Source organism: Neomonachus schauinslandi, chromosome 8 (genome assembly GCF_002201575.2).
Source record: "Neomonachus schauinslandi chromosome 8, ASM220157v2, whole genome shotgun sequence".
Classification (NCBI taxonomy): domain Eukaryota; kingdom Metazoa; phylum Chordata; class Mammalia; order Carnivora; family Phocidae; genus Neomonachus; species Neomonachus schauinslandi.
Window position 1 is genome coordinate 21,938,825 of NC_058410.1, and position 26,250 is coordinate 21,965,074.

Consider the following 26,250-nt stretch of genomic DNA (forward strand, 5'->3'; position numbering starts at 1 on the left):
GTTTTTATTTTCCAAGACAAAACACGAAAAAATACTGGGGGCTTTTCATTGTAACTAAAATTATAATGTTTAAAGTTTCACAGCAATGCTAAGTTTCCACTGGGACATAATGCTCCCCTCTCGGGAGTCTCCCTGTCTACTCTCTGTTTCCAAATTTCTGATTATTAAGGTGGTAACAAGGTCTCATCATTCTTCTTGCAAAAGCTAGAAAATAGAAAATGGACCAGGAAGTATATATTCTGGCCCTTTTAAAAATATCTTGAGCTCACATCCAGACATTGAAACTTATTTTTATTTTTTAAAAGATTTTATTTATTTATTTGACAGAGAGTTAGAGGGAGAGCCAGAGAGCACAAGCGGGGGAAACAGCAGAGGGAGCAGGAGAAGTAGGCTCCCAGCTGAGCAGGGAGCCTGGTGCGGGGCTCGATCCCAGGACCCTGAGATCATGACCTGAGCCAAAGGCAGACGCTTAACTGACTGAGCCACCCAGGTGCTCCCCTAGACATTGCAATTTATTAGCAGGTGATCATAGGCAAGTTCCAAACCTCTCCATGCCTTTGTTTCTATACATGAAAGCAGAGGTAGGAAAACCTAAGTTGGATGCCCAATAGGATGATTAAAACATTTGGTAAGTATCTGACACAAAGTAAGGACCCTCTAAATATTAGTTTCTTCCTCCCCTACATTCCATTTTCTCTTGTATACAGATGTGTATCTCTTTGATAATATTCTGTTGATATTTTTACCTTGATATAGTTACTGATCTAGAAGGTGGCATTGTACAGGGATTCAGAATGAAGACTCAAGCCAGGCTTCTGAGGTTCAAATACGGGCTATGCCACTCACAAACCCTGAAACCTAAGGCAAGTTATTTAACTTTTCTGTGCTTCAGTTTACTCATTAGTGAAATGAGAGTTAAAGTAGCAACCCAACTCACTGAGTAACTGGGAAGATTACAAGCATTTATTTTATTCTATTTTTTTAATAGATTTTACTTATTTGAGAGAGAGAGAGAGAGCACACGCACACACGGGTGGGGGGAGGGGCAGAGGGCGAGGGAGAAGCAGACTCGCCACTGAGCGCAGAGCCCGGTGAAGGACTGGATCCCAGGACCCTGGGATCATGACCTGAGCCAAAGGCAGAAGCTTAACCAACTGAGCCACCCAGGTGCCCCGGATTACAAACATTTCAAGTGGCATCTGGCACACAGTAAAAACTCAAGAGTTAGTTATTATTATTAATACCCATATATCTTATTCCTACTTTAAGTTTAATCCCAAATAAAACTGCAAATGAGTAACAGAAATCAAAGTCTGTCTACTTTTATTTTTTAACAAACACTTTACTTCACATGCTGCAGATGTAGCAAATTATACAAATTATTCAAAGGGAACTTTTTCAAATCTCATAGAGTAGTAACTAAATTGAACATTTTAGCACTGAGTTGTGAAAAGCAGCAAAAAGAAAGGACTACATAATGCCAGCAATATGTCAACATCAGATTTAAATAGGTAATTAAATTTTAGTTGGTGTCACTAATGTTTCACGCTTGATTCACCTACGGTCTTCTTTAAAAACAAATTACAAGGGGTGGGAGGGAGATGAAATGAAGAATTTTTGTTTAATGGTAGACAGTTTAGATTTTGCAAGATGAAAAAGTTTTGGGAGATCTACTGCTTAAAAATGCAAATATACCTGACACCATTGAATCGTATATTTAAAAGTGGTTATTAGGATGGCAAAATTTATGTTATGTGTTTTCCACCCCAATTTTTTTTAAAGACTATTTATTCATTTGAGAGAGAGCGAGCGAGCGCACGAGCAAGAGGGGCAGAGGGAGAGGGAGAAGCAGACTCCCCCCCCAAGCAGGAAGCCCAACATGGGGCTTGATCCCAGGACCCCGAGATCATGACCTGAGGTGAAGGCAGACCCTTAGCGGACTGCGCCACCCAGGCGCCCCTCCACCACAATTTTTAAAATAAATTAAATTGTAAGACATTTTTGGACTACATTAATGCTAAGAGCCATTTATCAAAGATGAAAAATAGATGAGACGGTATTTCCAAAGAATTTTAGCCACACTGATGTTTACTGTGTTCACCAACTATTCTCCAGGATCTCATCTTCTCTCCGGCCATGCTTTTTATTCTCTTATATTTCTCCCATAGCCTCTCCTGCCCTGCCTTTTAATAGGTACTAAGTGAACACTTAGACTTTGGAATAAAGAAAACCTCAAGAGCATCTGTTTCAAAACTTGGAGAGTTTGGGTTTGGAAAAGTAGGTGAAGAAAACTTAGCAGAAAAATGTTATAAGCCTCGATGAGCAAACTCTTTTCACTTGACAAAAAGAAGCAAGAATTAAGACTGTAATTTATATTCCAAGTGGGAAACAAATCAGGAAAATATAGAAGCCAAAAAACAGTCACTTTCCAGGACTTAGCCCTTAGTGATAAAGACCGGATTCGTATCACAGGATGAAAAAAATCAAAACAAAACCACAAAAGGAAATAATATGCAAAGGAAATAAAATAATGGACTTTCCTGACAGGACTCTCTGACCCAGGCCAGAAAGAGTTCTGTAGCACCTTTAAAAAGTATTTCACAAGTGGCACTACTCCAAAGGAAAATGAAATTAGGAAATTATCCACCCAAGTAAAGTTTATAAACAATCAGATCGTCTCTTAAAGCAGTACAAACGATGTCTCATCCCAGTGGAAGCCTTTTTTATCAAGAGGTCAGTGGGAATATCGTTTCTCTCCTCTACATCTCCCTCAGGAATTAAATGTGGCAAAGAAAAAAAAGAAATGCAAGTTAACAATTCTATATTCCATTCTAGTGGGTGTGATTCTTTAAAATAATGTCATTTACAATCAGCAATCAGTAGTGTCCACAGCTCACTTGAGAAGGTTTGCATAGAATGCTCAGTGAAAATGCCTTGCTTACCTGAGCTCACTTGCCCTAGCAGAGCCTACCTCCCCCTGGGAGAGGCTACAGGCCTGAAATCTCAGTCTGCTCTATGGCTCAACAAATTTAAATAAAGCTTAGCTTGGATTAAACAAACAATATCGCATTTTCTAGAATGGACAGGAGGCAAGGGAATCTCCTCCACTCCATTTAGAAATAAGATTTTTCTGGTTTCTACGTATCTAAAGAAGGTAGGTCCTAATGGTTTGGCCATTCATTATGCAGCTAGCTAATTTAAACCCATGATGGAAGGTTTTCCTGTTTATGAAACCACTAATTTCTATTATGAAAAATATACAGAAAGTTAGCACTCACATTATTCTTTCCCATAAATGGGTTTTATCCCCGGAATAGATCTATAATGAATAATAAATCCTCCATAAATAAAAAGGTGGGGCCTTAATGACTCTTTCCATCCATCTATATGCGGGAAGAGTGAAACAAGAAAAATATTCATTCTACTGGGAGAAAAAAAAAATGAAGAGGAATAGTTAGTCTCCTTCATTTTTTATGCATAGAGAGGAAATTTGTTTTAATGCCATTATATGTCTTTAGGAAAACAGAATAAAAGAATTTCAGAAAAAGTCTGTATGATAAAATTATTGTATGTTCCCTCTCTTCTCCACAGAATTTTTAACACCATTTGGTTTAATTAGCTTCACTTATAAAATACACAGGTACAGAAATGGCTGAACTAAAACACAACCCAAACCTCCTTTTCATATCAATGATGTCTTCACATTGGCCTTTTAAAGGCTGTTGCCATACAGAACAGACAGTAAACAGTTACTTAAGTTCATTATCCATTCATGAGGGAATGGGACCCCATCCTGTCCATTAAATTTGGTGAAATATTAATTTTGTCTATTTTGGCTTCTCAATTCCTAAGGCTCTTAAGCAGCTCTCAATGATATGAGCACTAAGAAAGAATTAAAAACTGGTATAATTGCCACCCCCCCCAGTTCCAGCACTTTCCAAATCACATTCACTGGCAAACACCATATATATGGAATACGGTAAGGCCTATCAAGAGCCCCTCATTAATTAATTCATTCAACAAACATTTACTAAATGCTTTAACATAAGCCAGACACTATTCTAGTTGCTCTTGGATTTTATCAAAGAGGAAAAAAAAATTCCCGATGCTCATGGAATTTATAATCTAGTGTGAAGGGAGACCAGTTAATGAACAACACAAATAATTTATACATGTTAGAAGGTATGATGTGGGGGCTTTTGGGTGGCACAGTCAGTTAGGCATCCGACTCTTGGTTTCAGCTCAGCTCATGATCTCAGGGTCTTGAGATCGAGCCCTGCGTCAGGCTTCACGCTAAGCCCAGAGTCTGCTAAAGTTTCTCTCTCTGCCTCTGCCCCTCCCCACCTCTCTCTTTCTCTCTCTCTCAAATAAATAAATAAATCTTAAAAAAAAAAAAAAAGAAAAAAAAGTAAGACGTACTGTGGAAAGAACAAGGCAGGGCAGAAAAAGAGAACCGAGAGTGCTGGGGTGACCTAATTTACTACACCCACTAGGATGGCAATAATAAGACAGACAGATAATAACAAATGCCGTCCAGCCTGTGGAGAAATTAGAACCCTCCATACACTGCTGATGGGAATGTAAAATGGTGCAGCTGCTTTGGAAAACAGTCTTGGCAGTTCCTCAAAATGTTAAACATTGAATTACCATATGATTCAGCAATTCCATTTCTAGATGTATAACCAAGAGAAGTGAAAATATGTGTCTGTACAAAAACTTGTATACGAATGTTCACAGCAGCATTATTCACAATAGCCAAACTAGAAACAACCCAAACACATGTCCATCAACCGATGAGGGATGGATAAATAAAATACGATATATTCATACAATGGAATATTATTTGACAATAAAATCAAATTAAATATTGATGCATGTTACAATATGGATGAATCTTAAACACATTACGCTAAGTGAAAGAAGCCAGTCACACATGGCCACATATCTATTGTATGATTCCATTTATAGGAAACATGAAGAATAAGCCAACCTACCAAGATAGAAAACAGAAGTCAGGGGAAGCGGGGGGAGTGACTGCTCAAGGGGGTTTCTTTTTAGGGTGATGAAAATGTTTAAAATTAATTGTGCTGCTAGTTGCACAGTTTGTAAATAGTATGAAAAACCACTGAATTAGACATGTAAAACGGGTGAATTGTATGGCATATGAATTATATCTCAAAAAAGCTGTTAAAGAAAAAGTGCTGGGGGAGAGGAGAGATTCAGCATAAAGACTGAAGGCAGACCTCATTGAGAAGTTAGCATTTAAACACGGGACCTCACTGAAGGAGTTGAAGTAGCTGGTTAACCATAAGGAAATCTGGAGGAAGAGACTTCTTTTGATGCACTAGAGGTCCTAACAAAAGTCATCCAAGATAAAAGAGAGAACCTTAATGATCATGTACCCATTAAAGAAATCTAATTTGCTGTTTAAAATCTTTTTAAAAAAGAAATCTTTAGGCTCAGATTCTTTCACTGGTAAATTCTATCAAACATTTAAAGAAGAAATAACACCAATTCTACACAATCTTTTCAAAGAATAGAAAGGACTCATGAGGTCAGCACAACATCCTAATACCAAAACCAAACATAGCACAAGAAAGGAAAACAACAGACAAATATCACAAATCCTACACAAAATATTATCAAGTAAAATCCAGCAACATAGGGAAAGAATAATACACACAACTCAATGGGGTTTACCTCAGGGATGCAAAACTGATTCAATATTTAAAAATCTATCAGTGTAATCTATCATAATAATGTGGTCCAAAGAAGAAAAACCACATGGTCATATCAACTGATACAGAAAGAGCATTTGAGACTTTCAACATTTGTTCATAATAAATACTCCCGGAAAATCAGGAATATAAGGGAACCTGCTCAACTTGATAAAGTGCATCTGCAAAAAAAACCTTCAGCTAACACCATACTTAATGAAAGTCCATCTAAGAATGGGAAAAAGACAAGGATGTCCCATTTACCACTCTTATTTACTATTATACTGGAAGTCCTAGTTAGGCAAGAAAAGATATAAAAGACATACAGATTGAAAGGCAGAAATAAAACCATGCCTAATCACAGACGATATAATCGTCTACATAGAAAATCCCCAGGAATCTTCACTAAAGCTAATAAATAAATTTAGCAAGGTAGCATGATACAATTGTATTTCTGTAAACTAGCAATGAATAATTGGAAACAGAATTTAAAAAAAACCACATATATATTTATAATAGTTTTTTAAAAGGAAAGAAATATTTAGGTATAAACCTAATACTGTTTTCCAAACACTTCAAAATGCTAATGAAAGAAATAAAAGAGCTAATTAAATGGATAGACATACCAGTTCATACTGGGAAAGTAACCATAGTAAAGATATCAACTCTACACAAATTGCAATATAGATTTAATGTAATTCCAATAAAAATCCCAGCAGGAAACTTTTGAGAATATAAACAATCTGATACCAAAATTTGTACGAAAAGGCAAAGAAACTAGTCAAAACAATTTTAAAAATGAAGAATGAAGTTGGAAATATTACAGTATCTAATTTTCAGACTTATACTAATCAAGATAGCATGACATCAGTGAAGGAATAGACACACAGATTAAGAGAACAGAATAGTGAGTCCAGAAATAAACCTACACAGATGTGAGTCTTAATTTTTGACAAAGACCATGTGGCCAATTAATTTTTGGCAAAGACACAAAGGCAATTCAATGGAGAAAGGATACTCTTTTCAACAAATGCTCTTGAAAGTTCTTAAAATGACGCCAAAAACATGATCCTGAAAGAAAGAAGTAATAAATTGTATTTCTTAAGAATTAAGACCTTTGCTCTGTAACAGACACTTAAAGAAAGAACAAACAAGCTGCAGTCTGGCAAAAAATATCTTTAATAAAGTATCTGATAAAGGCATTATATCTAGATTAGGTAAAGTACTCTCAAAACTCAACATTAAGAGGAGAAATAGCTCAATAAAAATTGGCCAGAAGACTTGAACAGGTATTTATCAAAGAGAAGTATATGGAAGAAAAATATGGTTTTTGATTTTTAAAATGATACAAAGGTGATTGAGCGGGGAAAGGATAGTCTTTTCAACAAATGGTATTAAAATAACTGGGCATTTATATGCAAAAACAAACCTTAACCTAAACCTTATACCTTACATAAAAATTAACCCAAAATTGATCGTAAAGGTAAAACATAAAACTATTAAAACTTTTAGAAGAAAACACAGAAGAAATTCTTTGTGATCTGAGGTTAGGCAAACAGACACAACACAAAAAACATGACCTATAAAGAATAACTGATAAGCTGAACTTCATAAAAATTAAGAATTTTTTTCTGCAAAAGAGATTAAGAGAATAAAAAGCCAAACTACAGATTGGGAGAAAATATTTGCAATCACATATCCAACAAAGAACTTATATCCAGAATATATAAAGAACTCTCAAAATTCAATAGTAAGAAAACAAATAACCCAATTACAAAACAGGCAAAAGATCTGAACAGAACCTTTACCAAGGAGGATACCTGGATGGCAGAAATGTACACTAAAAATAGTTGAACATCATTAGCCATTAGGGAAATGCAAATTAAAACTATGATAAAATACTGCTACATACCTACTAGAATGGCTAAAATAATAAAGACAGCACATCCGTGTTCACAGCAGCACTATTCACAACAACCAAGAGGTGGAAGGAACCCAAAAGTCTATTGACAGATGAATGGATAAACAAAATGTGGCATATACATACAATAAAATACTGTATAATCATAAAAAGAAAGGAAATGCTGACACATGCTTCAACATGAATGAACCTTGAGGATATTTTATGCTGAGTGAAATAAACCAGTCCTAATAGGAAAACTACTGTATGATCCCATTTATATGAAATATACTAAAGTAGTCACCTTCATACATATAGGAAGTACAATGGTGATTACCAGGAGGTGGGGAGGGGGGAGTGGGGAGTTGTTCAATAGGTACAGAGTCTCAGGTCTGTAAGATGAAAAAGCTCTGGAGATCTGTTACATAACACTGTAAATATGCTTTACATTTCTGAGCTGTACATTTAAAAATGGTTTAGACAGTACATTTTATGATAGGTCTTTTTACGACAATAAAAAATAATAATGACAATACCAAGTGCTGACAAGGATATGGAGCAATTGGAACCTTCCTACATTGCTGGTAAGGAATGCAGAACTCTAGAAAATAGTCTGTGGCAGTTATTTATAAAGTTAAACATGCATTTAGTGTATGACTCAAAAATCTCACTCCTACATGTTTTCCCTAGAGAAATGCAAACTTTTGTTCACACAAAAGCCTGTATGTGAATATTTACAGCAGCTCTATTCATAATCACCCCGAACTGGAAACAATCTACGTCCTTCAACAGGTGAATGGATAAATGAACAGAGTACATCCACAGCACAGAGTATCAACCAACAATGGAAAGGATCGACTCGTACACACAACATCCCAGATGACTCTCAAAGGTGAAAAGGTGAGTGAAGAAAGCCAGTCTCAAAACATTTCATACTGAATGATTTCAATTTTTATGATGTCCTTGAAACAACAAAATGATAGTGAAGGACAGAGCAGTGGTTGCCAGAAGTTAGGAGCGGGGGGAGGTGGTCAAGGGGAGGGGGGGTATGACTGTAAGAGGATGGGGCGGGAAGACTGGGGAGGGATGGATCTGGGACATATCCCGATAATGGTGGTAGTTACACAAAACATACATATATTAAAATTCACAGAACTACACACACACACACACACACACACACTCCCCTCAAAATAAAAAATACCAGAGTGGTGAATGACCAAGAAATGACCTCTTCTGGGGAAGTCATGATCACAAATGCAGTAATAGTGAACTAGTTAGTAGTTTGTTTGTATATTTGCCTCCAACCTAAGCCAAACACAACTCCTACTTCTAAGAACATCTCAGGCGTCCAGCGTCAGAGTTGTCAGGAATAGCCACTATATTTGTCTGTGGACTATATAGGCTCATTGGCCCATGGCCATGGTCAAAAAGAGAGGCAAGGCAGAGAAAAGGTTTGGAAAAATCAAAAACCTATTTGTGTTTTCTGAAAGGGCTAAGGTTTGACACACAAGCACAAACCAGTGCTCAGTGAAAAGCTTCATTCCTAGGGCCCCGCTTTGCTGGGGGAAGTTTACAGGAAATGTTTCCAAAGGGGCTGCCAAAAACAGCCACAGGTAGCCTGGAGGCTATGAGGTCTGGACCATGCGAAAACCATTCCAGTGATCTCTCAGCTGTGACCTCTGCTTTTCTTCCTCAGAGAAGCCCCCAACAGACGAGCTATAAACATAAACCAGTTCCCCCCCACCCCACAATGTGAAGGTAAAAGGAGTTGGGGAACATCTCTCTTTGCTCTGATCTGGAAAAGGTACAAGATAAATAGAAGGAATGGAAAAACGGTAGAGTCAAGGAAGGCACAAAGAGAAATGTTTTGAGAAAGAAAAGAGGAATCAAAACTGTAGTTAAGAGGTTGACAGGAGAAAAACGGGGAACCCAGAGAGGGAAAGGCTGACGTGCAATGTGGACAGCTGAGAAGAACGGTACGCCCGAGACACTGAAGGACAAGCTTCACAAGCCTCAAGAAACCTCCCCCTTTGTTAACTACTGTATTCTTGGAGCATTGAGGAGCATGTAGGCTCACAGGAGGAGGTCGGTGAGTATGTGCTGTGTGAATGAACAACAAGGAAGGCTCAGCAGGGCCGGCAGGAAGAGTCACACGGTGGTCACCGAGGAGCTCTTACTGATGTGTGAGCTCAGGATGGCGCCTCACGGAGACCGGGGTGGCTCCTCCGAAGGAAAGCTGTCTTCTCATAATGTGTTTCTTAGGACCTGAAGGAGGCCATGCCGAGACTCCTCAAACCCTATTCTACTGATTTTTAACAAGAATGACTGTCTTCCCCAGAAGCAACTGGACAGCCCATCCAGTCAGAAGTTCTGAGGAGGAAACAGAAAGGTGTGGAAGGCCAGGGGTGGTTTTCTAACCTTCTGGCTGAAATCACGACATACAAAGAGTGGAGTGGACAACCGAAGGGAGTAGCTGCTGGAACTGATGGTGTCAAATCAAGGTCTGGTTTTGTAGACCTTAACATCTATACAGTAATGCCAGCCGGTGAGGCCCATTCCATGGAAAAAGGAGTAATATGCTGGGTGGAGACTGGATTGGCCTAGTGAAGAGGACCTTAAAGCTGAGTTAGAGAGGGAGGAAAACACTCAGATAACGGTCTAAAATCAGGTCCCATGGAAGACAGCAGCTAGGACAGAAGACACAGCAGCAGAGATTTCTGGTGCTTTCAGAGAAAATAACATCCCAGAAGTGTGGGCACAATATGAATGGGTGCAGAGGCAGAAAAGTACTACAGAAAGGAGATCTGGGGGGTCAACCCAGGAAAATAACTCTTTGAGATGTGGTGGGACAGGATTCCTGATAACTTGAAAGAGTCAGATCTGATCCAAGGGGGAGGTCTAATGTCGGGAGGGAGCACACCCAGCTGGACACTGTCAGGGAAACATACACAACTGAGGGAGACATATGTTGGAGAATATGTAGAAGTGGTTATACAGAAAGGACATACACAGCACATTGTTAGAAAGGGGTAAAATGGATCACCCAGCTTGGAGGATTTGGCTCTTTTTCTATACATAGAACATTAAGTGAGCAAAAGATATTTCATTCCTACTGACAAATTCTTATCATTTTAATAACAAGATGAATTCCTATTGCAGATGCAATTCTAAATATAAAAAACATGGTTGATGAAGTGCAATCATAACAATTTGGGAGGAAGTCATGGTGTTATCTTGGCACTGAAATGGCTAAGAAAGGGAACATGAAGTCTGGTACCCTGTGGGCTCTGTGAGAGCAGGGACCTCGTCAGGCTTGTTCATCACTGTGTCCTCAGAACATACTGCCTTGGGCCTGGTACTCAACAAAAATGTACTAAATAATCTAGGCAATTTAATATGGCCCCATGGTGAGAAACCCCAAACTGAAAACACATCAAGGGAATGAAAGAACTTTACGGAAAGATGGAAGGACCATCACATGGTCCTTCCATCACGGAAAGATGGAAGGACCATCACTGTGATTTGGAGATATGTATAAATATATATATATTAGTGCCAGGGCATAGCTAGAAAAATTGGAGAGAATTTGTTTCGGCTCAATGTAAAAGAAACTTTCCTCAATAATTAGAGCGAGAAATCAGGAGCTCAGAAGTGGAATGATTACATGTTGTCAGGTTTGCTGGAGACAGTGGACATTCCTGCCTTGGGGACAGACCCAGATGAAAGGTACGGTATTCTACAGCCCTCAAATTCTCATTCAATTGAAAATTCAGAAGATATTTTCCTAGAGTTTCAGTAAGTAGTGTTTGGCTGTATGTGAATATGTTTTAATAGTGCCCAGCTTCAGGTGTATTGTGGACCAAAGTGAATTTGTAAATTAATTTGGGAATATACTTGTCATTCCAAGTAATATAACAAATCAGTATTGCAGATACCACTGGCATGTGAGTTAGGGACTGTTTACCCACAGAGGCGATCACACATTATTGTGTCAGTTTATAAAAGCATTCTCTGCAGGACTTGATACTCAAATCCACCAAAAAACCAACATATGAGGGATTCTACACTCAGACTCCATGAAGCTGGATTTCTGATGCCCTGTCAAAATCTGGCTCCTAAATTCTAACTTAAGAAAGGAAGCCATAACCAAACATTTATATTACAGAGTTAAATTCCTTTCCTGGATTCCTCCTTCTCTCCTAGAATTGTATAGACTGAAATGACATGATTTGTTAGGAGCCATGGTGCCAGCAATAGATACCAAGATTAACAACCATGAGGTTCATGAATGTGAGATATTTTAATCATTAAGAGACTGGATAAAGTTCATAACGAACTACATTCAGTATATAGACACCATTGTTAGATAGAAGGAAATCCATGCTCTAACACATGTGACTACTTAATAGGATTTCCCTGAGTACTTTTCTTTCCCTCCCTCCTGTCTTTGTTCAAATGTTGTTTTCCGAGTAAAGTTTCTCTGACCACCACATTTTAAACTGTAACTTATCTCCTATACTCCTTGTTTCTTGCTTTATGTTTTTTCTTCTCATTTTCTAACGTTGGGGGTTGACTTTCTGCCTCCTATCCCTACTAGAATATAAGCGCCATAAGGGAAGGCAGGTTTGTCTCTTTAGTTCTCTGCTGTATCACTAGAGTCTATAACAGTACCTGAAACATAGTAGATGTGGATGCTCAGTAAACATCTGTTGAGAAGACAAATGAGTGTTGTCTAATGTATCAGCAAGAAGCGCTATGTGGACCTGGTTGTGCTGTGTGGTCTTTGGCTGATTATGTAACTTCCTTCTGCTACAGTAAATTGGGAAAGGGAGAGATTCTCTTCCCTTGCTCCAAGGTGGTGTTAGGGTGAATGATACACGAAAGTACTTCCATCTTCTTAGTGGAACAAGATAGATGAAACCAAAATGCTGTTGTTTATTATGCAATCAGACCAGTCCTTAACAAATATCACCCTATGCAAATCTTCTAACTTTGCCCTACTTTCTAGATAAAGAAAATAATCCCACGCAGCAACATTATGCCTCTATGGTTACAGAGAACATGATCTTTAATAGGACCAAACATAATTTTGACCCTTGTCAACCATTTTTCTATGCATACGCTGCTAAAATTAGTCAGGTAAGTAGAATCAAAATTATTCTTCAGACCAAATCCTTCTCACAGCAAAAACTCTAGGATATGAAGCAAACCCACACAGTAGAATCACCTTTCAGTGATCAATCCTTAGTGATCCGGATATGAAGTTATCTTCCAGAGATACAACATAGTGTAATGGTCAGAAGTACTGGCTGGGCACTACACTGCTTGGGTTCAGATATCGTGTTTGCCTCCTACCAGGTATGCCCGAGGGCAAGTCATTTGATTTTTCCGACCTTAGTGTCCTCATCAGTAAAACTGAGATAACAGTAGCACTGAAACTTCATAAGCTTTGATGATTAAATGAGTTAATGTGAATAAAGTTCTTGGAGCAGAACCTAGCATATGATAGCACTCAGTAAAAATTAGACATTATTATTATTACAGAATGCAGAGTACCAGTACATTAAAGTTTTTACCAGAGGACTCTCTACAGATCACTCTGATTCTTAGAATGCTGATAACTTGCAACAATGTTATCTAAAAATCTAGGCAGGCATTCCTTCTGCATTACTGACAACACAAGTAAAAAAGTCATGATTATAATGAAGATAAATGTCTTTATTTAGGAGTATAAGTTTCTTTTAAAATAAGGGCAAAGATAGGAAAGAGAAATTTTCCCTAATTATTTTGTTGGCTTCTTAATAGTTGTACATGGTTGCAATTGTGAGTACATGTTTTTGGTTAGTATTTTAATTTATTGTCTTTCTCTTTCCCATTATGATTTTTCAATCTTTAATTTCTTTTACAAAGTCCTAAAGCACCCAGTGCTGTATTTTTAGTTATAGTGGATATTCAATAAATAAGCAATTCCAGGCCCATTTAAGTGTACATATTGGGGGGCGCCTGGGTGGTTCAGTCTGTTAAGTGTCCAACTCTTGATTTTGGCTCAGGTCATGATCTCAGGGTTGTGAGATAGAGCCCATCATCGGGGTCTGTGCTGGGCATGGAGCCTGCTTAAGATTCTATCTCACCTTCTTCCTCTGCCTCTCCCCCGCTCATGCTTGAGCTCTCTCTCTAAAAAAAACGTACATACTAGGTATAAATTATTATATAAAGTACTTTCTGAAGTGGGGCAAAAGTGAATGAGATAGCCTCTGACCTTCAATATTTTACATAGCAAATTAGAAGCAGACACATAAACTAGAAAAGTCAAAGTATACATATCTTAACAGAATTACAAGCAAAGGAGGGGAAGTTCCTACTCAGTTGATAGAGAATCAAGGTTAAGAGTATCTTCAGGAAGGGTCAGTCAGTTAAGCATCTGCTTTTGCCCCAGGTCATGATCTCAGGGTCCTGGGATCGAGCCTGGCTCCCTGCTCAGCGGAGAGTCCCACCCCTGCTCATGCTCTCTCTCTCACAAATAAATGAATAAAATCTTAAAAAAAAAAAAAGAGTATCTTCAGGAAAGGGGTGCCTTGGTGGCTCAGTCAGTTGGGCGTCCAACTCTTATCACAGCTCAAGTCTTGATCTCAAGGTCATGAGTTCAAGACCCATATTGGGCTCCACAATGGGCATGGAGCCTACTTAAAAAAAGAATATCTTCAGGAAAGAAGAGCTATGTCATGACCCTTGCATGACATGGTATCTCCCCAGGTGTAGCTGTAAGACGATGATGCTCAGAGCAAGAAGAAAGAAGAAAGGAAGACAGGCTTGGGGACAAGAAGGCTTTGGGGCATGCTCAGTAAGTGGTGACCCTGTGTGACTGAAATCCAATGTAAGTGACTGACAGGAAAATGACAGAAAAGGTCAATGTGGGTTACACTGAGGAGAGCTTAAGAGTCTGGAATTCACTTAGGAAACAATATGAGGTCAGTCATACTTTAAGCCAAGGTACTTAGGTACTACCACCTAAGTAATTTAGAATACCCTGGCTACTAAGGTCTACCTGGATTTCCCACTCTCACTTACCTGGATGCTCTCCTATTCTACCCTATCAGGCAGAACACAAGCCATTTTAGTGTGAAATACCCATTGCTCTATTTGCTTGGCCTGAGACTTGGAAAGTTGTCATCTTGGTTACTCTGGGGTTCCTGACAGCCTCTGGCATCCTGAACCTTCACTGTCAGCCTCACCAGCTAGGTCAGTTTCTCCTGTGGGCAGATTTACTGCCAGAACCTCACCTTCTCCCTACCTTCTCTAGCCTTCTCTAGCTTTCTATAGCTGCTATAGCTAATACCTAAATATAACCAAGAGGCTACCTGCAGTAATAGAGTGATAAGGACCAGATAATACGGATTGAGAAGAAAGGCTAATGTGAGAGACCCTGTACCGGGAGAAAACACATGAAAGGTTTTAGGAACTAATGGAATGTAGAAGATGGTAAGAGGCAAGGAAGAGTCAAAGGACTCTATGGTTCCAAGTCTGGATGCCAAATAAAGCCATGTCTGCAACAGCACAGATAGCTGGGATTGGCAAGGGATCTGTTTTGCTTTGAAATGGATTTTGTACATAGTACTTTTCCACTCCCTCTTCTCTCACTCTGTGCTCATTCATAGCATCTACCTCTCTAGAATGAAAGCTTCAGGAGGGCGGGAACCTTGCTTGCTCACTCACTCCAGAATATCTGACTCCAGAACAATACTTGCATGCATCACGTTTTCAGTGCAGATATATGTAGACCTTAGGAATGGATTTCGAGTTAACATGCACTCCTTAGGCATTGCTACCCATCAAGTGCTTGGGTAGATGTGCCTAGGTCTTGGGTGGAGACTCGGCTTGAGAGATGTGGGTACTGAGAAGAGATGGCATGATGAGAAAGAGCACAAAGAAAGGGAAGGGCTAAGACACGTAGCAAACTCCCTCAAAGGTTTAGGGGACAGGAGAAGGGGGAAAGAGGAGGCAAAAGGCAGCAAGAAAAGTCAAAGACAACCAAGATAATGACATCTTTTGTAAATCAAGGGAAGACCAACCAGTGATGGCAAATGCTGCAGCGGTTGGGATGGATGAAAATGAGAGAGCGACTCTGAATTTCCCGATTGGGAGGCTTGGAGTGTCATCAGTGGAGTGCTGGATGCAGGCGGAGATGGCAGAGGGAGAGGAATGATAGTGTGGAGAGGACGTGGAAGCAGTGACATTGGCTGGATTTTCAAGATGTTTGGTCTTGATGGCAACAGACTCTGCAGAAGTTGGAGGAACAAGTGTTGTTTAGACAGGGGATTTGTCTGTATTCTTATCTTTGGGGAGATGGAAATATATTTAAGGATCCAGAGGGAGGAACCTCAGCCACTACACACACGGCACCCCCCCCCCCCACCAAAAAAAAGAAAGAAAAAAACCAGGAAGAAATTATTATATAGGAAAAGAAGTGTAAATAACATTTTGAGTTCTAAAGACACAGAAGGGATGTAACTGAGAGCAAAGGTGGGACCAGAGAAGGGCCCTCTAGCTCAGGAGATGAAGACTGAAGAAAAGAGGCACTGGGGGAAAGTAAATGGAAAGGAGACTGCTCTCCTGCCCTAGACCCAACAGTCTGTGGACCAGCCTACACAGAGTTGAAGAGACAGGTAACTTTCCACTTTAAAACAAGGCCAGAGAACTTGAAGTTGGGGTCTAGGCCCAGCCTGACTTATAGGACAAGATGGCCTTCCAAAATATAGCTGGCTCAAGGACTACCAAAGCAAGCAGAGGACAGGACACTTCTCTCTCTCTCTCTTTTTTTTTAGATTTTTATCTTTAAGTAATCTCTACACCCAGTGTGGGGCTTAAATTCATACCCCGAGATCAAGACTCACATGCTCCACCAACTAGGATCCTTCTTTACTACCACCACCACAGCAAACATATGAGTACAATGGCACTGATTACGATGGCATTAATAAATCAGTGTTGCATCCTCTCTGTTACCAATTAAAAATTCCTACAACAGAAACCCAGACTAGGAAAAGCAGCATTAATCACTAGGTAGCAGAACGCAGTAAGATTCATAGCCATGTGACTATAACGCCGGGAGTTTAGGGGAAGGAAAAACAAAGATTTACTTTTCTTGGAAGAAATGCATCTTCTTTCAGATCCCAACATATTGTGGGATGTGCCTAAGGTGTACTTTATAGTATGACAGACAGCACATGGCCTTGGTCATATCCAAACAACTAGAGTTCACTGTTTGAGACAATTTATTAAAGAAGAAAACACCTTTCTCTTAGTTATTTCCAAATGCATCAGTTTTCCTCTAGATGTGACATCTTTCCTCAATGTGAATAAAACATCTGTTACACCATTGTGCCTCCCTTTATTTTAGGCTTTACTGATACACTTCATAAAGCTCAGCAGAAATTTAAGCCTTAAAATAAGCATATATATAAGGTAACAACAAAGTATTTTATAATGGGACACTTGATAACATCTTAACGAAATTCAAGTAAGACATTAAGATGGGTTTAGAAAGAAATGACACAAATGTAGCAGATAAATTCACAAAAAATTGTTAACATATCTCCTTGGCTTGTCTTTATTCTGTTATGTCACAATTTTGTTGCAAAGAAAACAAACATCTAATAACTTTTTCAGGTTGTTAATGTAGTTTGGTAGTCTTTAGGAACTAGGGATATAGTATCCACAAATAACTCTTTGGAGCTAAACTTATATAAAATCCTATGTGAATCTGAAAAGAAAACAATAGAAAGATGGCTAGGCTTTCCTCAACAAATATGGGATAACATAAAATAACACTTAATGCTGTTTAAAATGACTTTTCTTAAATATTCAGGGTTACAGCCTGAATATTAAAAATAGATGACAAGGAAAAGTGAAGGAGAATTTCTTTGTGCCTGTCTTTTCTACATTAGGGAGAGAAAAGTTAGCAGCCAAGATTCAAGTAAAGGGCAAGCTAGACAAACAAGGAGACCTTCATCCTCCCTTCTTAATATTTTCTTACCAGCACTGTCTGGAGCCCTACTCCCATCTTGGGTAGCCATGGTAACCTGAAGGGCCAGATTCTCTCAACACTTAGGGAAACATGGGAGGGGGACACTTAAGAAGACGGGTGTGGTTCCATTCACAACTGAAGAATAAGGGAGAACAAGATGTCCAGCCAGGGATTAGGAGTCAAGGACTGACAATAGAATCTGGAACTGAAAGCACCTTGGAATTCAACTCATTCAACTCTGATCTGACTTGCTCAAGGTCACATGGTACCTGGGAGGCAAGGACACTACCAGAACTCAGATGTCCTCACTCAGCACAGCACTCTGTCCACTTTCCACTGCTTCTAATCCAAGAAGCCGATTAGAAACTACAGAAAATGTAATAACCAAGCTATTGTTATTTCCCCTTAAGCCAAGTCTCTTTTTCCCCCTCTCTTTTCATTATAGAAATTTTCCAATATCTCCACGTAGAGACGTGAGGATAATAAACACCCTGTACCCATCGCCAAGCTTAAGCAATTACCAACTTGTGGTCAATCTTCTTTCATCTACACTCACCCCCACCTCCAGGATTTTGAAACAAATCCCAGATATGGTATCATTATTTCTTTTTTAAACATTAAATGCTCAAAGAAGTTATATAGCTGCAAATGCATCAGAAGCAATTTGTTAGGAAGCTTTGGTGTCCCTATTCCATACCTTTGTGCTATGTGAGGTATTTTCTATTTTATTTCACAGCTCTAGAACTAAAGGCCAGCTCCTATGTCAGCACAGACCAGTAAGATATGCTCTGTGACCCTGCACATACACTGACAATATTAACCTTGGTGCAATGAGGAATTTTGATGAAGTGGCTGTATTAGACAATAAGCATGGAGAACGCTGAACTTATATCAAGAGATAAATGCTTTTCTACCTTAAAGGTAATATCACTGATACCAGACACTTGTTTAAATTGGGCTTAATTCGGGCCTGAGGTTTAAAGCCAATTTCTTCCATGAGTCCATATGAAAGGTACTAAATAATGTAATTCTTAAAGTTTAACAAATCCACAAAATAATAATAATAAATTTTCACACCAATAGTGTTATGACTCCCTTAGGACAGAAACCATTTATTTGTCTTAAAGGCATGATGGAAATTTTAAATTTAACAATAAAATATAGCAACACTTTTCCTTCAAACAGCCATTTACATTTTGCCCACGAAACAAATACATTCAAAAAAAAACATTCAAAAAACTTTTAAATTAAAAATAGGATTGTGCTACTGGAACTAAGTAGATAGACAGATAATATTGTGTGTGTGGGAATGGATATTTCAGCTACAATGTTGACAAATAACATTTTCCCTTCTAATTTTCTATTTCACCTTCCTTCACCTTCCCCTCCCTCCACACTAGTTTTCCATATGAATTTACAAGTATATAGTTAAAAACAAGAATATATTAGAAAGTCAGTGAGTGGAAAAGGAGGCAAATCAGAACTCTAAGTTGTTTTATCCTGAAATTAACTAATTTCATCTCAAATATGGACTTTTTTCTGGGGGAAAAAAAAAAAGCCCTACAAGACACAATTTTTTATCTTTTAAAAATTTAACAACTTATCTTCTAGCAAAGTTATGATATTCATACCTGCTGAGGTTTCTCTAAATTTGTCACTGGTCTTCTTTTTCCTCCATTTCCAAGGCTTAAAGATTTTACCGATGGTGGAGAGTTTCCCCTTTCTCTTGAAGGGAGGCGTTTGGGAGCCTGCTGTTGGGCCATCCGAATTTGCTACAGAAGCTTTGTCCAGTCCATCAACTGTATAAAGAAAAATAAAGTCAGAGAAATGCTGTAATAAAAAGTTTGAGACAACATCATCTGTTTCTTCCTGCACTTTATTTATTTTTTTTTTTTTAAAGATTTCACTTATTTATTTGAGAGAGAGAGAATGAGAGACAGAGAGCATGAGAGGGAGGAGGGTCAGAGGGAGAAGCAGACTCCCTGCCGAGCAGAGAGCCCGATGCGGGACTCGATCCCAGGACTCCAGGATCATGACCCGAGCCGAAGGCAGTCGCCCAACCAACTGAGCCACCCAGGCGCCCCTCTTCCTGCACTTTAATAGCAAGTATGACCACTTTAATTGGAATCTCATGTAAAGTTTATTTTGTCCCACTCCCTAGCTGGTAGAACTCCCCTAATATCAATCAGTAAATCAATCAATCAGAAATTACAGTCCCCTTAGATAATCATTTTGGGAAAATAGAAAAGAAGCAAGAGACTTACATAATAGGTAGGGCCAGACAAATAAGGGTCTGTGAAACACAGCTGGATCCGTCTGCAGCAACTACATCACTAGTTTGTGGAGGAAGAGAGTATTCTAAGTATTCCTGAAATAGGATGTTCCTCCAGAGGCTAGTATGGCATTCTCAGTAATGAATACTACAATTATGGTGTAGTTAAAACCACTGTTTCTCCTTTGCAAAATAAAATGTAGTGCCAAGAAGCTAAATTCTAATTTTTACAATCTAAAACTATTTTTTACTTCTATTTAAAAAGAAAGTTTTCAGCTTCCCAATAAACTGATAATTTTCGCTAACAATAAGAAATGTGTGGAAAATGTGGGTATTGTGTGTGATAGAACATATCTTTAGTGCCTTAATCAACTTATTAATCAGAGAAAGGCCCAAAACCTTAAGTTGCCTTACATTATGTTCAAAACAGAAGGTAGACAATGATGGCTTATGTTATTCCTACTATTATATGGTAATGGCAAAAAACTGGAAGCAGCCCAGAATGGATAAACCATGGTATTGTTCATGCAATGAAATAACACTCAGCAATAAAAATAATGATAAACCCCCACTGATACATACAACAACATGAATGCCTCTCAAAAACATTGTGCTGAAAAAAAGCCAAGCACAACAGAATACATACGTGTGGTTCTATTTATATGAAGTTCTAAAGGAGTCAAAATGAATTTATGACAATAGCAAAAAAAAAGAAAATCAGAACAGTAGTTGCTTCTTGGAATGAGATGGAAGTAAACATTAGTTGAGAAGGGGCTTGAAGGGAACTTACTGAGGTGACTGAAATTATCTCAATAAGGGATAGATCATACACAACTCATCAAATGGTATTTATGATATCATGCATTTTACTTTATATAAAATTTACCTTTAAAAAAACCATAAATAAATAGTGATTTTGCATGCAATTAATGATATGCATGCTGATGTGTTTAGGGGTGAAGTGTACTGATGTTCATCAAAAATAATTAATGAACAGACAGATGGAATGGGCAGATGGATAAATACAATAAAGTAAATAAAACTTATACTCAAAAAAAATATATAGCAAAAAGTTAAGTGTTAAATATTGGGGTGGATACGTGGTGATTAACTGTGTAATTCTTCCGTCTTCAAACTTTCATAAGAAAATACTGGGAAAAACAAAACAAAAGAAAAACTAAACGGCAAGGACTTTTGCTTGCAGGAAAATGGAGTAGACTTATTTTCCTATTCCTCCTGCTAAATAGAACTTAAAAACCCTGGATGTTATATATAAACGAAGCATAAGAAGACTCTGCAAAGTGAAAAGAAAGTAGACCACCCTGAGACTTCAGGACCCAAGAAACAACATGAAGGTGAGATTCCTGGGTTATCTTTTTGTCTCATTTATACCAGACTTGTAGCTGAAGCGGTCACCAACCTGGAGACACCATGAGGCATAGACCAAAAAAGCCTCAACAAAAGCCTGTTCTCCAGACAAAAGAGCAAGAAAGGGACAGCCTAGCAAGATGAAAAACCTTTAGACAATAACTGCTCTACTCCAAATACCACAAGAGAAACTACCACCATGAATGCCAGCAAAGGCTGAGTGGGGTAGACTAGATGTCTACCCTCATGAAATTGTAACAAGAAGCCCCAACTTCCCTGTCAGAGAATTCAGGGAAGAGCAAGGAGGGAGTTGGGAACTTCATGCCCACCAGCTGGTAATGAACCATCCTCTACAGTGTCAGTAGTAACCACATGGGAGCCTGGCTGTCCACCCCTACCCAGCAGTAATGAGGGGTCTCTCCTCCTCCATCCCCATAAATATTGGGGTGGTATCAAACCAATGCCCAGTGGGAACAAGACCAGCCCTATCCACTGTGGTATCAGTGGAGACCATGCAGGGATCTGGAAATACCATTATACCCAAGAGTAATGAGGAGCATTCCCTGCCCCCATTTCCACCATAAGGTATCAACAGAGGATGAGTGGGGAACCTGGAATTTTACCTCTACCTGGCAGTAATGAGGCAGTACCCTTCCTTCCAATGCTGGAGATGTGGCAGACATAGCCAGTTCAAAAAAAAAAAAAAAAAAAAGGATTCAATAAGATTTTGAGCCCATAGCATAATATAAAAATGTCTACATCTCAATCAAAAATCACTTGACATACCAGAACTAGAAAAATCTTAAACTGAAGGAAAAAATACAATCAATATACACTAATACCTAAATCCTTATGAGCTCCTTCCAAATAAGAAGGATAAATTCCATTCTTCCCTCTAGTGATGCCTATTCTAGTTTCAGATAGAAATGCAAATCCTGCAGTGACTGTTTCTTCCATAGATGGTTTCTGACCCTATTTTACCTGCCTATATGGACAGGGTATAGGCAGAGAGAAATATAGGACAGACTGATTTTGAAGCTAAGCCAGAGTGAAAATGTAAAATCCTGATTTACTTTACTTCCACTCTTGTCTAACTACCTTCCTCAAACAAGCGGCAAACCTAGGGAGGAACTGGGTGTCTGGTGTTTCTTCTTTTTTGAGATTTTATGCTGAAGGGCTTAATTTTGTACAATTTAAGTGTTGTGAAAGATATAAGGGCTGACTATTACACACATAGGAATGAGGGTTTCTATCTCAAATTCATCTCTGTGGCTATAGACATACATCTACTTCTCCTTTTCTCTCAAGCCACATATCCAGTTCCTTGACACTCCATAAAAATTCTGCTTTTGATCCAAACCACTTAAGAATAATCTACTTTTTCTCCTGAAAACAAAAATAAACAAAACAAAAAATAAGTCATTCTCTAGGTGACAGATGGGGAGACTGAGTGAGTGAAGAATTAAAGCCTTAATGTTAAATTCATAGCTACATAAGAAATTAACTGCCATTTATCTTTATTATGCATCTACAGTTCTAGTCTTTATCTCTGCTCTGGAAAGGGCCTGGGCCAGTGCCAATGACCAGACCAGTGCATACACATACGTATCTTTTTTCTGACTGAATAAATTCATCTGTAATTTTGTAATTGTTGGGTTAGTAAAGCAAACTACACTTCCAATTAGGAACCATATGTTGGCAGAGTTGGCCACACCGCCATTGTATTTCTATTAAACCATGACTGTGAAGGGGATTTTTACCTGCTTTTGAGTAGTATGAACAGAATATAAACTCTCTTCTCTCCTCCAAACACTTAGGAGACTGCCAGTTCCACTGGTACATCTATAATTCTTCTTTTGAACCATTTACCATTAAAATCAGTTTGAAATTTAATAAAAAAAAATTTTCACAAGTCTCCTGAATCTTACATTTACATGCAGATGAGAACAAACTGCTAGGTAAATCCCAGATGAAAGTCTAAATTTCCTGTTTTAAAGGCTAATTTTGATTGACTTTCATGTTTTGAAAAGTAACCTGTCCTTCATCAGAAGTTTCTTTTTCACACTTGAGATCAACATTTTAAAATATTTAAAATATTTATGTATTTTACAGCTTTTATGTTTTCCAGTATAAGTCTGCCACTTTCCCCTTTAAAGGCCACAGAACTTTAGAGTAGTGTTTAGGGAAGATTTGACTTTATTTCCTATACTGACTTGAGGCCTCTCTCAACTGAAAAATGCCTTCATATATGTACTATCATATACAGGGGCATGTATTTCTGGACACAGAACCAAGTAGGCAACAAGATCAGAATAAACTCAAGCTCTGAGCCATCGCAGATGAGACTGGATAATGGTTTCCAAGGAAGCCAAGTGGCTATCCTTGTCCTGAGTTCACTAATGGAGATCCTTACTCTCTTGCTAATCAGAGTTTACTTTGGGTTGTATCAAATCTCTTCCTTTTGGGGGGTAAGATGAATCATCACTGGACAGGAAGAGAAAAGGAACAGAAAAATCAAGGTGTGTGGCATTACATGAGAGTATGAGTTAATTCTGAAACTGCTATCCATGTACACTGGGATAGAATAAATAAGTAAACGGACAGTCGATGTTGGGAGCCAGGTTTCTCACTGCTGGAAAGGGAGCTTATTGATCAGCAAGGGGGGGGGGTAGCTAGAATGATCCATACGGCACTGTATTAGGGTTGGAAATGTCATAATGAACTCCTGTTTGGCCAGACAGATAGACAGAAAGAGAGAGAGAGAGAGGGAGAGAGAGAGAGAGAGATACACGTGTACATACAGCTCAGTATACACACCTGTATTTCCTAGTTCTGTTCATTCAGAAGGCCTAGAAGCAGCAATACCCCAAGTGAGCACACTGGCACTCAGTTCTTGGTTTCTAACAGTGCTCTTCAAAGAAAAGGAATCAGATCTCTACTGAAATGGCTGCTTCCACGGCTACGGCAAGGAAAATACTAGATGAGCCGGGAGCATGTTACAGTGCCAGAAAGTAAGCAAGTACTTAAAACACATACTGATGGGAGTATGTCAAAGTCACACAGGAGCCAACTGAAAGAGTCCCAATGGCCAAAGCTGGAACAACTTGAGCAACAAAATAAAGTGGTATTAGATGATAATCCAAAGTATAAAATTAATATATACAATATTGACAGAGATAAATATTGAATACTGATACAGACAATATCACACTGATATAAATACTGAATGGTTAATAATATAATACTAATATAGATAAATATTGAATAATTAAATAAATGTGGGAAAACGAATTTGTACAGAAGAACTACAAATAATTTATATAAGCACTCCATCTCAAGGGAGTGGAGCTGAACACTCCCCACTCCTTAAATGTGGGCTACGCATTGGGACTTCCTTCCAAGGACTGCAACATAAAACGGAGGGGGAGGAGTGACCTTACAGAGGAGAAAATTGACAAACACTACCTCCGCTAAATGATCTTCATTAATTCCATCAGTAGTAAGTCATGTTGATAATATATACCCTTGAAATGATGGATGAGAATCATACTTCAAAACTCATAACCCCGCTGTAACCATGAGAAAAACATCAGACAAAACCAAAATGAGGGACATTTACAAATTACCTGACTGATACACCTCAAACTGTCAAGGTCATTAAAAACAAGGAAAGTCTAAGAAATGATCAGAGACCAGAGGATGCTAAGGAGACATGATAAATAAATGCAATGTGGTATCCTGGATACCACCTGAAACAACAACAAAAAAGAGCATTTGGGGAAAATGAGGGAAATCCTAATAAACTATGGAATTTAGTTAACAGGAATGCACCAATGCCCTGTTCTTTGGTTGTCACAAATGTATTATACTCACACATGAGATGAACAACAGGAGAAAGTAAGTAGGGGGTATATGAGAACTCTCTGTACTATCTTTGCAACTTTTCTACAAATCTAAAACTATCTTAAAGAGTTTATTTGTATAAATGTGGCATTAGCTAGCATGGAGGTGCATGAGGATGAGGATTTAAGAGGTTCTTAGGGGTGAAGATACCAGCTGTAGGGAGACCTCAGGGAGTACTGCTTTTACCAACAGTAAACATTTCTGCTCAAAGAGCTTTTGGGAAGTTAATATGCTTTAGAATTGCCCATCTTTCTCTCTAAAATCTCTTCTTAACAATATTTTCAATTCCTAGTATTTTATCACCAAGAGATATTTATAGGTCATCAAATTGCTATTTCAGCACTTTTTAGCACATGATAGACCCAAATAAGGTAACTGACATTCAACATCTTTCAAAAGCGTAGATAATGGGCCTTGAAAAATGGTGTCAGGAAGTATTCACTCAGTTACTGTGAGGCCATACAGACAGAGTTGATCCGAACATACCAATACTCTCTCTCCCTCTTTCTCCCTCTCTCTCTCTCTCTCACCATGCCAGGATTAGTATCATGCACTGCTGACACAGAATGACAAACCTGGGAATAAAAAAGGTTTCTTGTTCTTTATTTTTAAATCATTGAAGCTGAACTGTTTTCAATAATAGAATTTTATTTGGGAATCAAAGTAAACTTAATGGACTGAAGCTTATTTCATGACAATTGAGGACACATTTCCTATCTCATCCATTTTTTCCCCTGCACTCATGGGGGTGGAAGAGTGAATGGCACAATTCAGGTACAGAAATCCCATAGCTCATGCCAGTGTGAAAGGTCTGATGAACAGTACCCAGAAATGAACTAGCCACTGACCTACCTTGTGTTTCATTTTCTCCTGAAAGTGGAAATTAGTGAGCACTTTATCAACAGCAGAATTGATAATCACTGATATTTATTGAGTGTGTATGCGTGCCAGGCTCTGAGCTAAGTACCTTACCTGCCTTGGCTCATGCTAATTCTCATGACAACTCTGACATAGATACTATCATCAGTCCCATCTTGGAGATGAGAAAAGACTCACAGAGACT

General features: G+C 38.6%; 1 protein-coding gene across 1 annotated transcript in view; it reads right to left on the minus strand.

The window, feature by feature from the left end:
- PHACTR2 (phosphatase and actin regulator 2) overlaps positions 1-23,126 on the minus strand; it is an 87,802-nt gene extending 64,676 nt beyond the window's left edge. The window contains exons 1-3 of the mRNA XM_021693268.1: positions 23,045-23,126; positions 21,309-21,416; positions 19,276-19,443 (exon numbers count right to left, since the gene is read on the minus strand). Coding sequence (XP_021548943.1) covers positions 19,276-19,443; positions 21,309-21,416; positions 23,045-23,126 — 358 coding nt within the window. The remainder of the gene's footprint in view (positions 1-19,275; positions 19,444-21,308; positions 21,417-23,044) is intronic.
- Positions 23,127-26,250: the final 3,124 nt, after the last annotated feature.